Source organism: Nuphar pumila, chromosome 15 (assembly GCF_984573655.1).
Source record: "Nuphar pumila chromosome 15, dmNupPumi1.hap1.1, whole genome shotgun sequence".
In the NCBI taxonomy this organism is placed as follows: Eukaryota; Viridiplantae; Streptophyta; class Magnoliopsida; order Nymphaeales; family Nymphaeaceae; genus Nuphar; species Nuphar pumila.
Window position 1 is genome coordinate 35,523,458 of NC_143263.1, and position 12,615 is coordinate 35,536,072.

Consider the following 12,615-nt stretch of genomic DNA (forward strand, 5'->3'; position numbering starts at 1 on the left):
TTTACTAAACCTAGTTCAGACCCAACTGGGTTTGGGTTCAAACTCAATTGACTCTCCAAAACTCATAATGGATCTGCTTACTAATAGGTATGAATCCATATCCAGTTTGATGTAACTAGACTAGACCTAATTGTTCTAAATGGGTTCAGTTTTATCTTAGCCAGGGACTGGTTAGACTAGTTCAATTTTGTTTCGATAAGAAACAGACTGAACTTGATCCAATTCAGTTCCAAAATAGATTCTTAACTAATTACAAACTGGATCCAAACCTAGTCCTGGTCTAGATCTAGAACTGATCAATCTGGTTGTAGACTAGATCCAAATCTAGTTATATTTCGGATCCAAAACTGATCTGAATAGTCTCGAACTAGATCCAGACCTAGGACTGAACCATCTAGATCCAGACCCAGTTTTGTCTGGATCTTGTTCAACTTGAATCAATCCAGATTAGTTAGATTGAACTGTACCCAGACTAAGTTTGGTCCAATTTAGTCCATACCCAAACATGAAACCGAGACCCTATCAGACTTGACTCAATCGACTCAGTCCGGTTTGGTCGACCAGGTATAGTTCTATGCTTGTTGACCCGACTCAGTCTAGATCGACCCGGACTGAGTTGATCTTAGTCAGATCCGACTCGGTCTGGGTTCATACCTAGATTGGTTTGGTCACACTGAGTCAGTCCGATTCAGTTTGGACCGGTTCAGTCGATTGATACCTTTTCTTCTTTTTTTTGTTCGCTCTGGGTCGCACCCATACCAACCCAAGAGACGACAGACCTGACTTGGTCTAGTTTACCCCCTAGACCGAGTCGGTTCTACAGACTCACGGACTGTGGTTAAGGTGGAAGAGGGCACAACACAACCCCTTTTCGACCTCCACCTTCACATCAGAGGTTGTCGGCAACCTCTGGTTGCCGTCTCTCTCTCTCTCTCTCTCTCTCTCCATGTCGGCCTTCTTGGAATGAGAAAAAGGGCGTTACCCAGACCGATGGTGGCTCCTTCCATCGACGATGCTCTGATAACCCTCTTCCCACTCTCTATCTCTCTTTCGTTGAATCAGAAAGAGAGAGAGAGAGAGACCTGGCTAAGCCGGGCTCTAACAGAAGATTTACTTTCAGGCTGGCCCATAAAGATATTCAGCCAGGCCGGTGTTGTCCCTACCCAATCCGCACAAACCATTAATTTTTCTTTTATAGTCAAGTTGGGGTTAGGCAGATCCCTGCCAGTTCATTGATCAACTAAATGTTGTAGTTTGTATTAAAAAAAAAAAAATCCACCGTTCTATCAAAAGGTGCCAGTGTGTGGGGTGATCTTTCCAAGTGTTGGACATTCTCCCTCCCTCTCGCTAGTGGCAATGAATTAGCAATAAATTGTAAGATAAAGTATGGAAGGGTCACCTCTTTGCCTTTGGCTGAGAAGACACCAGCACATGTGCTCTTTCAAAGGAATGGACAATCCATCTTGTATTGTTTGAGATCGAGATTCCCTCCAGATGCAGTGTAGGTCTCGTGTGGCTGGACACACTGACAAGGAAAGCTTTTTTTTATATGGTACATCAATTTCCAGTTCTACCGGTTGTGGGAGAGCACATGTGGGCAGTGTCCTATTGATGGTAGCCGAAAAGGACACTCTCCTATGCTGCCATCCAATTATCTTAAGTTCAACTAATGTAGCTTCTTTGTTGATTGCCAAGGCCTTGTCTGAATGCCACTCTGCGGTTCGGGGTGGATCTGGTCACTTGATAGATCCACCTCCCTGCGAGATAAACCCCGAGTGGGGTTACCAACACCTAAGCTCTTATGGAACCCACCAGTTAAAGGCACCTGCACAAGAACTCGAGACAAGGGGGTCAGCACCTTCTCCCCGGACTTGTTCACACTTGAGCGACCCAATCAGGTGTCCTTAAAACCTGTTACAAATCATGTATCTGGAACAATTTTTGGGTGGAGGTGGTTCGGGTGAGTGTTCATGAACATGAGATTTTTTTGCCTTAGATTCATGCCTTACAGGTTTATTATGAATCTGAGATCGGGGGAATCAAACGCATCCTAAGAATTAAAGTACTACTTGGCATGAAAACCCTGTTTTGGTGACATTTCAGAATCTGGAACTAGACCTCAAAAGCCAAGGACAAAGATAAAGACAAAGATAAAGACAAAGATAAAAGTGCACCTCATTTTAGGGTGTGCGCTTGAATGCTCTGGATCTTAGATCAAGTATGTGAAATCTATCATTAGATATTCATGAATCTCTAGCCTAACCCATCTTCCCCTTGGGGCTGGTAATCGATGTGAACGAGCCGAGCTTGAAGTGTTCAAGCTTGGCTCATTCTTGTGGCAACCAAGCCAAGTTAGAGCTGGTTTGTTTATAGAAAAAATACATTGGTTTATAGCTGGAAGAAATAAGATTACAAAAAAATATATATGTAAAATATGCATAAAATATATCTAAAATATAATTTTTATTACCCAACGAGCTTAAATGAGTCGAGCCTAGCTGAGTACCTGTTGTTCATATTCAGCTTGCTGAGCCTATTGGAACGAGTTCTTTACGGGCCAAAAATGAGCCAAACCATGAGCGACACTTATCTTCTGGACCTACTTCTCCCAATTGGACTAAATATTCATGAATCACTATTGATATATGAATTCTACATCCTTATCTTGATGTGGATATGAGACTAGGCTTTTGTTTTACCTTACATCTAGAGGTGCGCTCAGCTTGTCCGGTAGGAGCAGCTAGTGCAGTCACCTTGTGTTGGGACGTTGCAAGTTCAAAACCCAATGGTATAGTTGTATAACTGGTAGGGATCTGCCTAACCCCAGCTTGCCTTTCAATAAAAAAAAGAAAAAAGATCTCGGCATGGGCCCCGCTCCAAATGCAATAATTCATACATTAGTCCTTGGCTAAGATGGATGGTGTGATTCAAACCATTCATCCAACCTCTTCACATCACATCCAATTCCTCCATTCAATATTCAATAGCATTATGAAGATCTAGGCAGTGTTCCCTATCTCAATTAGCAATCGTACCCTGCACATCTTTTGTTTCTATTTTCTTTTAGCCTGTGATTCTTGTTTCTTTGTCATGGGGGGCACAATACTCATTGCTTTGGGAACCAATCTTTGAAGAGAAATACACCTTTTGGCATGTTCTATCTATTGCAATTTTTGCAATTCTTTTAGACCCAAGAGGTTTGGTGACAGGCAGTTTATGTTCACCCCCGAGTAAGCCAAAGCTCGGCAACTCCTTAGGGTTGAGGGGTAAGCTCACAGAGTTTTACGCCGACATGGACAGCAACCATAAGTACAACAGGCTGAGCCAACGCGGCTAGGTCTATGCTCCTGGGGCGGTTTCTCCGAGTAAAAGTAAAAAAAAAAAATCAATTCTTTTAGTGAACAAAAACATATAGGTCTTCACTAGAATTAGCTAGAACCATTTGGCAGTAAAAGAACCAATAATTTCTTTATGTGGGTCCAAACCATGTCAACATCATTTTCACTTTAAACATGTTGCATTGAATGAGAGTAGGCACTTGTCGTGGGCATTCCATCCCATGCCTACCTTGAAGAGAAATTCATGAAAAGAACTAAAAAAAAAGTGTCATTGTATACTGTGGATGGATTATTGACAGCAACATCAACACAATTTATTTCTAAATCATCTTAATCCAAAACACCATAAACATGACATCTATTGACAGCAATGTCAATATATATATATATATATATATATATATATATATATATATATATATATATATATATATATATATATATATATATATAAAGTATAAGTCAGAGTAATCCTAAAGACCATAAATATGACACCTTTTACCAGTGGGTGTACATCTCATAGATTTTAGTTCCCAAATGTTATAGTCTGGTATGTTGTCTCTGAAAATAAATTAAAGAAAAGGAATATTCAATACTATGTGGATATAGTTCGGCTGCAACATAGGTGCCATTAAGAAGCCTGTGTCATGTTGGCTACCAGACCGTCATACCACGTGAAGAGGCAGGCAGACCGCAGTTATTGACAGCACTATTGAAGATAGTTTTCAGTATGTATCTGTGTGCAGAGTGAAAATATTGGCTACACTCTATTGTACCATACTCTCTAGCTGAAAGACATAAATTTGAACTTTCCTCGATTAATCTGATCCCACAAATATGTTCAGCATGGTCAGTTGGTTTTACCAGCCATAGGCCAGCCAATTTGTGGTCGGTGATTGGAGGGTTTTTCTCTTAGATTATCCAAAAAATAATAATATGCACTTTGAATCACACAGTTTTGCTGGTTTTGTCAATCGTGCTGTTGAATTTTGAAGCTCTTAAAAAGTTTGCATTATACAATGTAACCGGATGATATGAAACATGCATTTGACTACACAAATCATACATATCACATCTATGTGGCTTAATTTACAATAGGGATGCAAACCGTTCGGATTTCGGATCAGAAAATACATTGAGGAGTTGGATCGGGGCAGCCAATTTTTTTTACAACTCTTGAAAATGTAAAAACAAAAATATGCGGTTTCTACTAGAGAGTACAGTACAGTCGAGGATAACTGATATTTTCCTGTATACAAAAGGCTTGCACCGTCCTCAAATGATGCATACATAATCGCACAGAACAGAATATAATCAGAATAGAAGAGCACCAATTGCATCGATCTTGAGATGGTTCTGCAGTCTGTACACACATCATCTTTGTATGCGGCTGCAAAAAATGAATAAAAACTCAACTCTTTAATATAATACAGAATCTCATTTATTCCAAAACTTAAAACACTAACCATGCTAAAATACATGTCCCAACATTATAATTCAAGCTTCTATCAGTGATTATAAAAGCGTTAATTACTGTTCTTAATGGTGCCATCTTTTCTTGATCCATAGATAACTCAATTGAAGCTTGAATTACTCTGAGAAACCATCAATAAAAACTCCAGTTACTACAGCTGCCTACATAGTAGTTAACTTTCCTTTTTTGGGGGACCATTCAACCTTTCTATTTTATGATGGTGTATATCGAAGGTAAATTTGGTACTAATATTTCATGTGACCTGACAGTTTAGTTACTATTTTAGTTGCAGTGAAGATGTGATGCCAGAAGAGGAGTTTAACATCATTAAGGGAAAGGAAGAGCAAGATAAGTTTTTACACAATAACAAAGATAACAATAAGTTACAGTGATAGGTTTTTGTCGACATACGAAACAAAGGCATATTTTAATACTTCTCATGGGCTGTCTGGTGGTACAGAAATGATGGGGGGTCTCATGTTCCTCTGCTCTTTCCCTCCAACTTCAGAGAGAGAGAGAGACAGAGAGAGTTTGTATTATTAGAATTTCTACTTGCCCCACTTTGTTGTGATATGTCCATAGCAGCTCACCAATAAAAAGGCCCCCTCATGCCCATCTCTCCATTCACACCCAAAATCATCCACCCATGGATCTCTCTCAAGGTTCTCTCCTCACATTGTTCCTCCTAGTCCTTTCATACCAGCACCATGCTCTAGCTATCACTGATGGTAAGCCTCTACAATCTCTTTGTTTTATTGTTGTTTTTGTATTTTTTTTTTTGTCTTTTTTCTTCTCAACAGTGCTTCAGCTGTGATCCAATTTGGGAAGCTAGCATTCAAACCATTCAGTTGTATTTTTCTTTGATTCTCTTTTGTCATCTTTTCTTTCTTGCTCTATATTGTTTTTGTCCATATTTTTTTTGACATTTTCTTTTTTTATTGCAATGCCTAAAATACTGTAGTTGAACTTCAGACTTTGTCCATGAACATTAGCTCTCCAAAGTATCTAATTAACACTTTTATTTCTTGGGCATCTCAAGAAATTGGTCTAAAAGATTCACTCTAACTTTGAACAGCTAATGTTCAAACTTTGCCTTGTTTCTGTCCTTTCTTTCTTGCAAACTAGGGGTCAAATCCTAGAATGTACTGTTGAATCCACTGCCTGTAACTTCCATAGCACCATTCATCAAAATAGTGGAGGTTGGTTTCCCAATTCCTATTCTTAGCGATTCAGAGTTCAGACACAAACAAGTCCACCATTTAGAGAAGGGCCTATATTGCCGCCAAAAAGACACCAATTGAAATTAAAGTTTTAGCAGGAATGCCTCCTAGGAACAGGAAAACTCTTTTGGAGATATTGTAGAATGTGTGCATTGCTGTATGGCTTATGTGGTCACTGCATTTTGGAGAGAATTAACCAGGTAGCTCTGGGTTTGAGTAGCATTTCACCCCTAACCACAAATCATCTGATGCAGTATCATTCAGGTCGGACCTTTACTTATTTCCGCCTAAGCTTCTTCCTGATTTTGTCTACACAAGCAGTAACAATTGCCCTATGAAAACGGCTGCCTATGTTAAAGTGCAAGGTCAGAGATCAAATTAAATCATGATAACAAGTCACAAGACCGCAAAGTTTTTGTGAAACGATAATGAGTATATGATTACAGCTAAAGCATGACGCCACCTCAACGAGGCCTATGCCACGTGGCCATTTTAGCGTAGTGAGAGCAGATCAAGTGAAAGTGATTTGGCATCCTCACCGTCCAAAATGTACACAAGGACCATGATGGAGCAATGGAGGGTGAAGATATCAAATCACTTTTTTAAAGTGATTTGACAAATCACCTGAACTACTCTCGGTTACCTTGGGTGACATTAATTTTTAAATGGCATCTATTTGTAGTGAAGCATAATAGGCTACACTTAACCGCCAGATCAATCCCATGTAAAACAGATAGACGGCCCACATCTCCATGTCAAACCTAGTAGTTCCCTTGTATGCAGAAAGATGATTAAGGGAACCCATTTCTACGCGAGACTTGCACTTTCTTCTGAACCCTTTTTGTCTCGTTTTCTTTGTAGTGGATTAACAACTATACTAACTCGTGTAAAACCAGTAGAATAATGATAGTAGAGGTAGATAATTACTTTAAATGATAATGATTATAAGACGGTTTCAATCGTTAACTTAGTGTGGTTATTTGACATTAAACACGCAGGCTTACTGCAAAATGGGAACTTTGAGTACGCGCCGAAGGCATCGGAATTGAACGGGACGATCGTGAAAAGCCGCTACTCCATTCCGTATTGGGAGATCTCAGGGTTCGTCGAGTACATCGAATCAGGCCATAAGCAGGGTGACATGCTGCTGGTTGTGCCAGAAGGTGCCTACGCTGTGAGGCTTGGGAACGAGGCCTACGTCAAGCAGAAGGTCGCTGGGTTGGTTGTGGGGATCTACTACTCTATAACTTTTAGTGCTGCCAGGACTTGTGCACAGGCAGAGAGGATCAATGTGACAGTAGCACCAGACTCGGGTGTGCTGCCTATGCAGACCATATACAGCAGTGATGGCTGGGACTCCTATGCATGGGCGTTCCAGGCTGACTATACGGAAGCTGAGATAGTCATACACAACCCGGGTGTGGAGGATGACCCGGCCTGTGGGCCCCTTATTGACTCGGTTGCAATCAAGACACTTTATCCCCCTAGGCCAACCAACAGTAAGAGCCTCTCTCTCTCTCTTTATATATATATATATATATATATATATATATATATATATATATATATATATATATATATATATATATATATATTTATATTTATTTATTTATTTGTTACTAACGAAGGTAAAGGAACTAATCATGAGTGCTAGTTGTATGGACTCAGTCTAACAACATATAGATGTGTTCAACATGGTTTGTTTGCTAATGATCAAGCCTTGGATAGTATGATCTTTTGAGTTATAAAATTTTGGCACATCATGGGCAGTCGATTTTTTTGACCCCTTAAACAAACCATGTAGATCACGTGGGTAACATTTGATCTACAAAAAATTAAAAAATTTTAAAGAAAAAAGTGATTTCAATATTAGTTCCTTGCCTTAATCAGTAACATATATATATATATAGAGAGAGAGAGAGAGAGATTTTGGAAAGTGTGTTTTATTTATTTTAATCTAACCACATATATATGATCTACATATTTGATTTTATAGGAATTGACTTTTAGATTGTCTGATTTCGACATAGTTTTTATAGGGTTTGAAAATTTAAGACCCAAAAATTTCATAAATATTCAAAACTCCAAAAAAATATAAATTTTTTTATTAAAGAAGTATAGATTTCTAACAAATGGACCATGTTAAACACATCTAATATGTCAGAATTGCCAAAAAAAACAAAGAAAGTGCCATGTCCATATGCAGTTTGCACCCGCACCTAATCCCCGTCTACTTGTATTCCCAATCTAGAGTACGCGTGTCTATTGTATTACCAAACCACAATATTATATGATGTGCAATCTTGATCTACAGAGATCTAATCCCTCAATGCAAAACTAACCTCTGTATCATGATTAACGTGCTCTGTTTACTATTTCTATGTTAAACTTGACTCTAAAATACTATTTTCGATCATTTTTAAATCATCCTGACATTAATGAATTATGAGCCCTCGTGTGGCCAGCTGGTGGTTGTGAAGGTGTTGAGTTGAAAACCCCAGATCAAACCCCACTGGCACATGGGTCGGTGGCTTTCAGAGGTGGACCACGTAAGGCAGGTTGGTCGTGGGGCTCTACCCAGGGTTTTCCCTAGCTTCACCAAGAGTTTTCCTTCATAAAATAAATGAATTGTGAGCCGTAAAAATTTCACCACATTTTATTGGGAAAGGTGCAAAAGATCTTTGAGAGAGACAACAAATGGGTCACCATGTCTCGGGAATGATGAACTTAGACCTTGTTTTATAGTGTTCGCTAGGAACAAGAGTCCATGGCCATGTACCTTCATTGCCAGAGCCCCTATTGTTTTGAAGCAAGTCCCATGTTATTTTCCAAAATGTGGGTAGTTTTCCTTGAGATTATGGTTTGAAGCTACTTCATGTTAAGAATATCTCCAATTCTCTTGTTTCATTTTTGAGTGGGCTCTTTTTGGAAGCTAAGTGATATTCTGAGGCAGTTGTGTTTTATCGAAGGAGGCTCGGCACAGAAATGCGTGTAGGGCACCCTCCCGGGGTAACAAAGTCCAAAGCCCCAACACCACTCCCCTTTCACAGGTAGGGGAGGGCAACAAATTGACTTGCCCGCAGATTGGGTAAACCCCAACCCACGGCCCACCCATTAGGCCCGTGAGTTCTAAACGGCCTCGGCCGGGCTGAATATATATATATATATATATCACTAGAAATATGAAAATTAACGTATGAACCGTGATTTTCATAGATTTTTTGTTCTTTTTTCTTGAATTTTACTGCACGGATGTGATCTACATGCTTGGTTTTATAAGATCCCGCACTTGAATCATCCGAGGCTTTAAAATCAATGGCTCATAATATTCATAAATATTCAAGCATTCAAAAAACACAAATTTTCATCAAAAATACATGATCCAATGGTTGATTCCTAACAAATTCACCATGCCATGCACATCCACATGGTTGGATTTGCAAAAAGAGTGTTGAAAATACCCATATATATTTTCAGTTCTCATATTCTAGTGACTTTATATATATATATATATATATATATAGTCACTGGAAATATAAGAACTAATGCAAACCACAATTTTTATGGATTTTTGTTCTTTTCTCTTGAATCTAACTGTATGGATGTGATCTACATACTTGGTTTTATATGAACCATACATAAATGAAATTTTTTTAAGTCTTTAAAAACAATGGCTCATAATCTTCATAAATATTTAAGCATTCAAAAATCTTATTTTTCATCAAAAATACACGATCCAATGGTTGATTCCTAGCAAATTCACCATGCCAAGCACATCCACATTGTTGGATTTCCAAAAAAAGTGTTGGAAATGCCCATATTTCTAGTTCTCATATTTCAGATATATATATATATATATATATATATATATATATATATATATATATATATATAGTTTGGTCGGCCCAGTGTCGACCTGCTTCGGGCCGAGCTAGGGCTAAATTTACCGGCCAGGCCCAATGCCCACCTTTACCCACAGGAAAGCTTACTGCAGAAATTGAGGGGTAGCGTTGATTTGAGGGCTTGATTTCCACAAGGAAAGTGGGCACCATGTTTACATTACCATGGGGAAAGGAATTGGATTCAGATTTGCCTACTCGGATTATTCTCACATTGGGATCTCATCCTTTTAGGCAGGATCTAATTCAGAGTCATATAAAAAATCTGATTTAATTGCATTTTTCACATGAAAAAGTTTTTTTTTTTACCGGATCCAGTTTTATCACATGTATTTTGGATCCGGATTCATCACTACCTGATCGGATATGTTTCTGATCTGGATTCATATTTGAATTTGGATCTGGCATTATCCAGCCCATATTTGTTCCTTTTGCACTCCTAACTTGGAGGAATAGAAGGTATCCATATCCTATAATTGATAAATTTGTCTCCAAATGTTTTCCTAAAACCATTACTCCCAGTAGCCAGTTCAGGAATAAGGATGTCAATACCATGTGTTTGGATCAGATATCTGACTGACCTGAATCTGTTTAGTCAAATGCAGTGTAGATTTCCTGATCCAATTAGTTACTGTGGTTGCTTCCGGTTTTAGATTTTTTACATCCATATCCGATTAGATTCAAATCCATTGATGTGGAAATATATACTTTGTTGAAGAAAAGTAGCTCATCAGATCCAGATTTACTGGGGTTTTCTTCATCCATATCCAAATTTGAAATAGATCCCATTATGCTAAATCTGTTCATGACAGATTTCGAAATGCCATATTCGACCCAAATGCTGTCTTTGAGATCCAACAAATCTTTTGGAAGAAGCCCCACAGAGCTAGTGTGACCGACCGCAATTGCAGGGAGAGCAGACCATATCATATTCTACATGACAGGTTCATGTGTTATATTCAATCCCCACCGCACATCTCACTTGATGGAGATGTGTGTGTGGGATCCTCACTCACAGTTCTGCAGTAAGATGTGCTGTAGAGATTGAATCTAACAGCTGATCGATCAGGTTATATTCAATATGATCTGATCTGCCCTCAATTGTGTGCCTCGCTACTATGATCCAAAATCCCTGTTACCAAGCAAACACTTAACAGTTGACACACCAATGTGCACCATGCACCTGAATATGCACACAATTAATTTATGGATATTATCAGGAGATCTGTGCAAATCCCAGTCTAGTGACCTTTTCACTTAGCCTATTTTGTAGGCTTAATGATGCAGGAGCGGTCTGCATGACATTCGGGTTCGAGATATTCATTTCGATACAGCTTTAGTTTAGGTTTCTCTTATTTAGATTTGGATTTTTATTTTTGTGCAATGGATCAATTTAGAATTAGGGTTTTCTCTTTTACTTTAAATACTTATTATAGGGATTATTGGAGTTTTGTTAATGGATGAACTCTTAATTTTTTCTTACTTTTTGACAATTTTAATTAATATTTTTCATTATTTCTTGCTTTTCAATCTTTAGGCATAACTTAGTCTTGTTATCATAAATCCTAGGATTTACATCACTTAAGATGGTCATATCTAGAAATGCTAATGAACTATGTCTTTTTCATGTGTATCTGAATGCAGAGAACCTCTTGAAGAATGGAGGCTTCGAGGAAGGACCATATGTTCTTCCAAACACTACGTGGGGTGTGCTCATCCCTCCGAACATTGAAGATGACCACTCTCCCCTGCCAGGATGGATGATCGAGTCGCTCAAGGCCGTTAGATACATAGACTCTGATCACTACTTGGTCCCGCAAGGCCGGCGAGCCATTGAGCTTGTGGCCGGGAAAGAAAGTGCCATTGCTCAAGTTGTGCGCACCATACCGGGGAAACTTTACGCACTCACTTTTGCAGTGGGAGATGCTAGCAACAAGTGTGAAGGTTCCATGGTAGTGGAGGCATTTGCTGGTGGGGACACTGTCAAGGTGCCATATGAGTCCCGAGGAACTGGGGGTTTCAAGCGAGCTGAGCTCCGGTTCAGCGCGCTTTCAGCTCGAACCCGCATCGTGTTCTTCAGTACATATTACCATACAAGAAGTGATGCAGCCCTTTGCGGGCCTACCATAGATGATGTGAAGCTGCTTAGCCTGGGAACTGTACCTCCAAAACTTGGAAGGACTCGGGTGTAAGAAGGAACTAGCTAGGCTTGTGTGCGTGTGTGTATGCACGTGTGTCCTACAAGTAATGTTGCTTGAGTGCTCGCACCTACTTTGCTAAGTTTCAACATATTCTACAAGGAAATATTTATACCAAACTGCTGATAATGATCAGAATTATTTCACATGTTTGAAATGTGAACTTGAGCATGGAAATTGCTTCTCTTATTATATTTTGTCTGCAATGGAATGTCATATTGGGAATTGATGATACTGAATCCTCATAGAGGACTTTTGAAATATTGTCAATAACATGATGACATGTTCGACTGTATGAACAATCTAGTAAAAAACACCATGTTTTTAGGTTTTTTTTAATATAATCTTCCAGGGTTAATATTTGGTACAAACGATTGTACCAGCAATCTAGTTTGAATCCCAGAATGTGAGTTGTTTTGACACAATATAACCTCATAGATGTGTTCATCATTCTGGATTTACTAGGAATCTACTCTTGGGTTATAT

At 38.9% G+C, this 12,615-nt stretch overlaps 1 protein-coding gene across 1 annotated transcript; it reads left to right on the forward strand.

Annotated features, from left to right (window-relative positions):
- The first annotated feature begins 5,368 nt into the window (after window positions 1–5,368).
- Window positions 5,369–12,390, forward strand: LOC149815119 (BIIDXI-like protein At5g11420). The gene is made up of 3 exons (XM_089989522.1): window positions 5,369–5,540; window positions 7,031–7,531; window positions 11,576–12,390. Exons 1-3 carry the CDS (start codon window positions 5,459–5,461, stop codon window positions 12,121–12,123), a joined length of 1,131 nt encoding a protein of 376 aa, XP_089845648.1. The 5' UTR covers window positions 5,369–5,458; the 3' UTR covers window positions 12,124–12,390.
- The last annotated feature ends 225 nt before the right edge of the window (window positions 12,391–12,615 follow it).

Coding starts and splice junctions, on each gene's coding strand:
- LOC149815119 (XM_089989522.1), top strand. CDS start 5,459: ATGGATCTCTCTCAAGGTTCTCTCCTCACATTGTTCCTCCTAGTCCTT. Junction 5,541..7,030: donor TGCTCTAGCTATCACTGATG/GTAAGCCTCTAC, acceptor TTAAACACGCAG/GCTTACTGCAAAATGGGAAC. Junction 7,532..11,575: donor TCCCCCTAGGCCAACCAACA/GTAAGAGCCTCT, acceptor ATCTGAATGCAG/AGAACCTCTTGAAGAATGGA.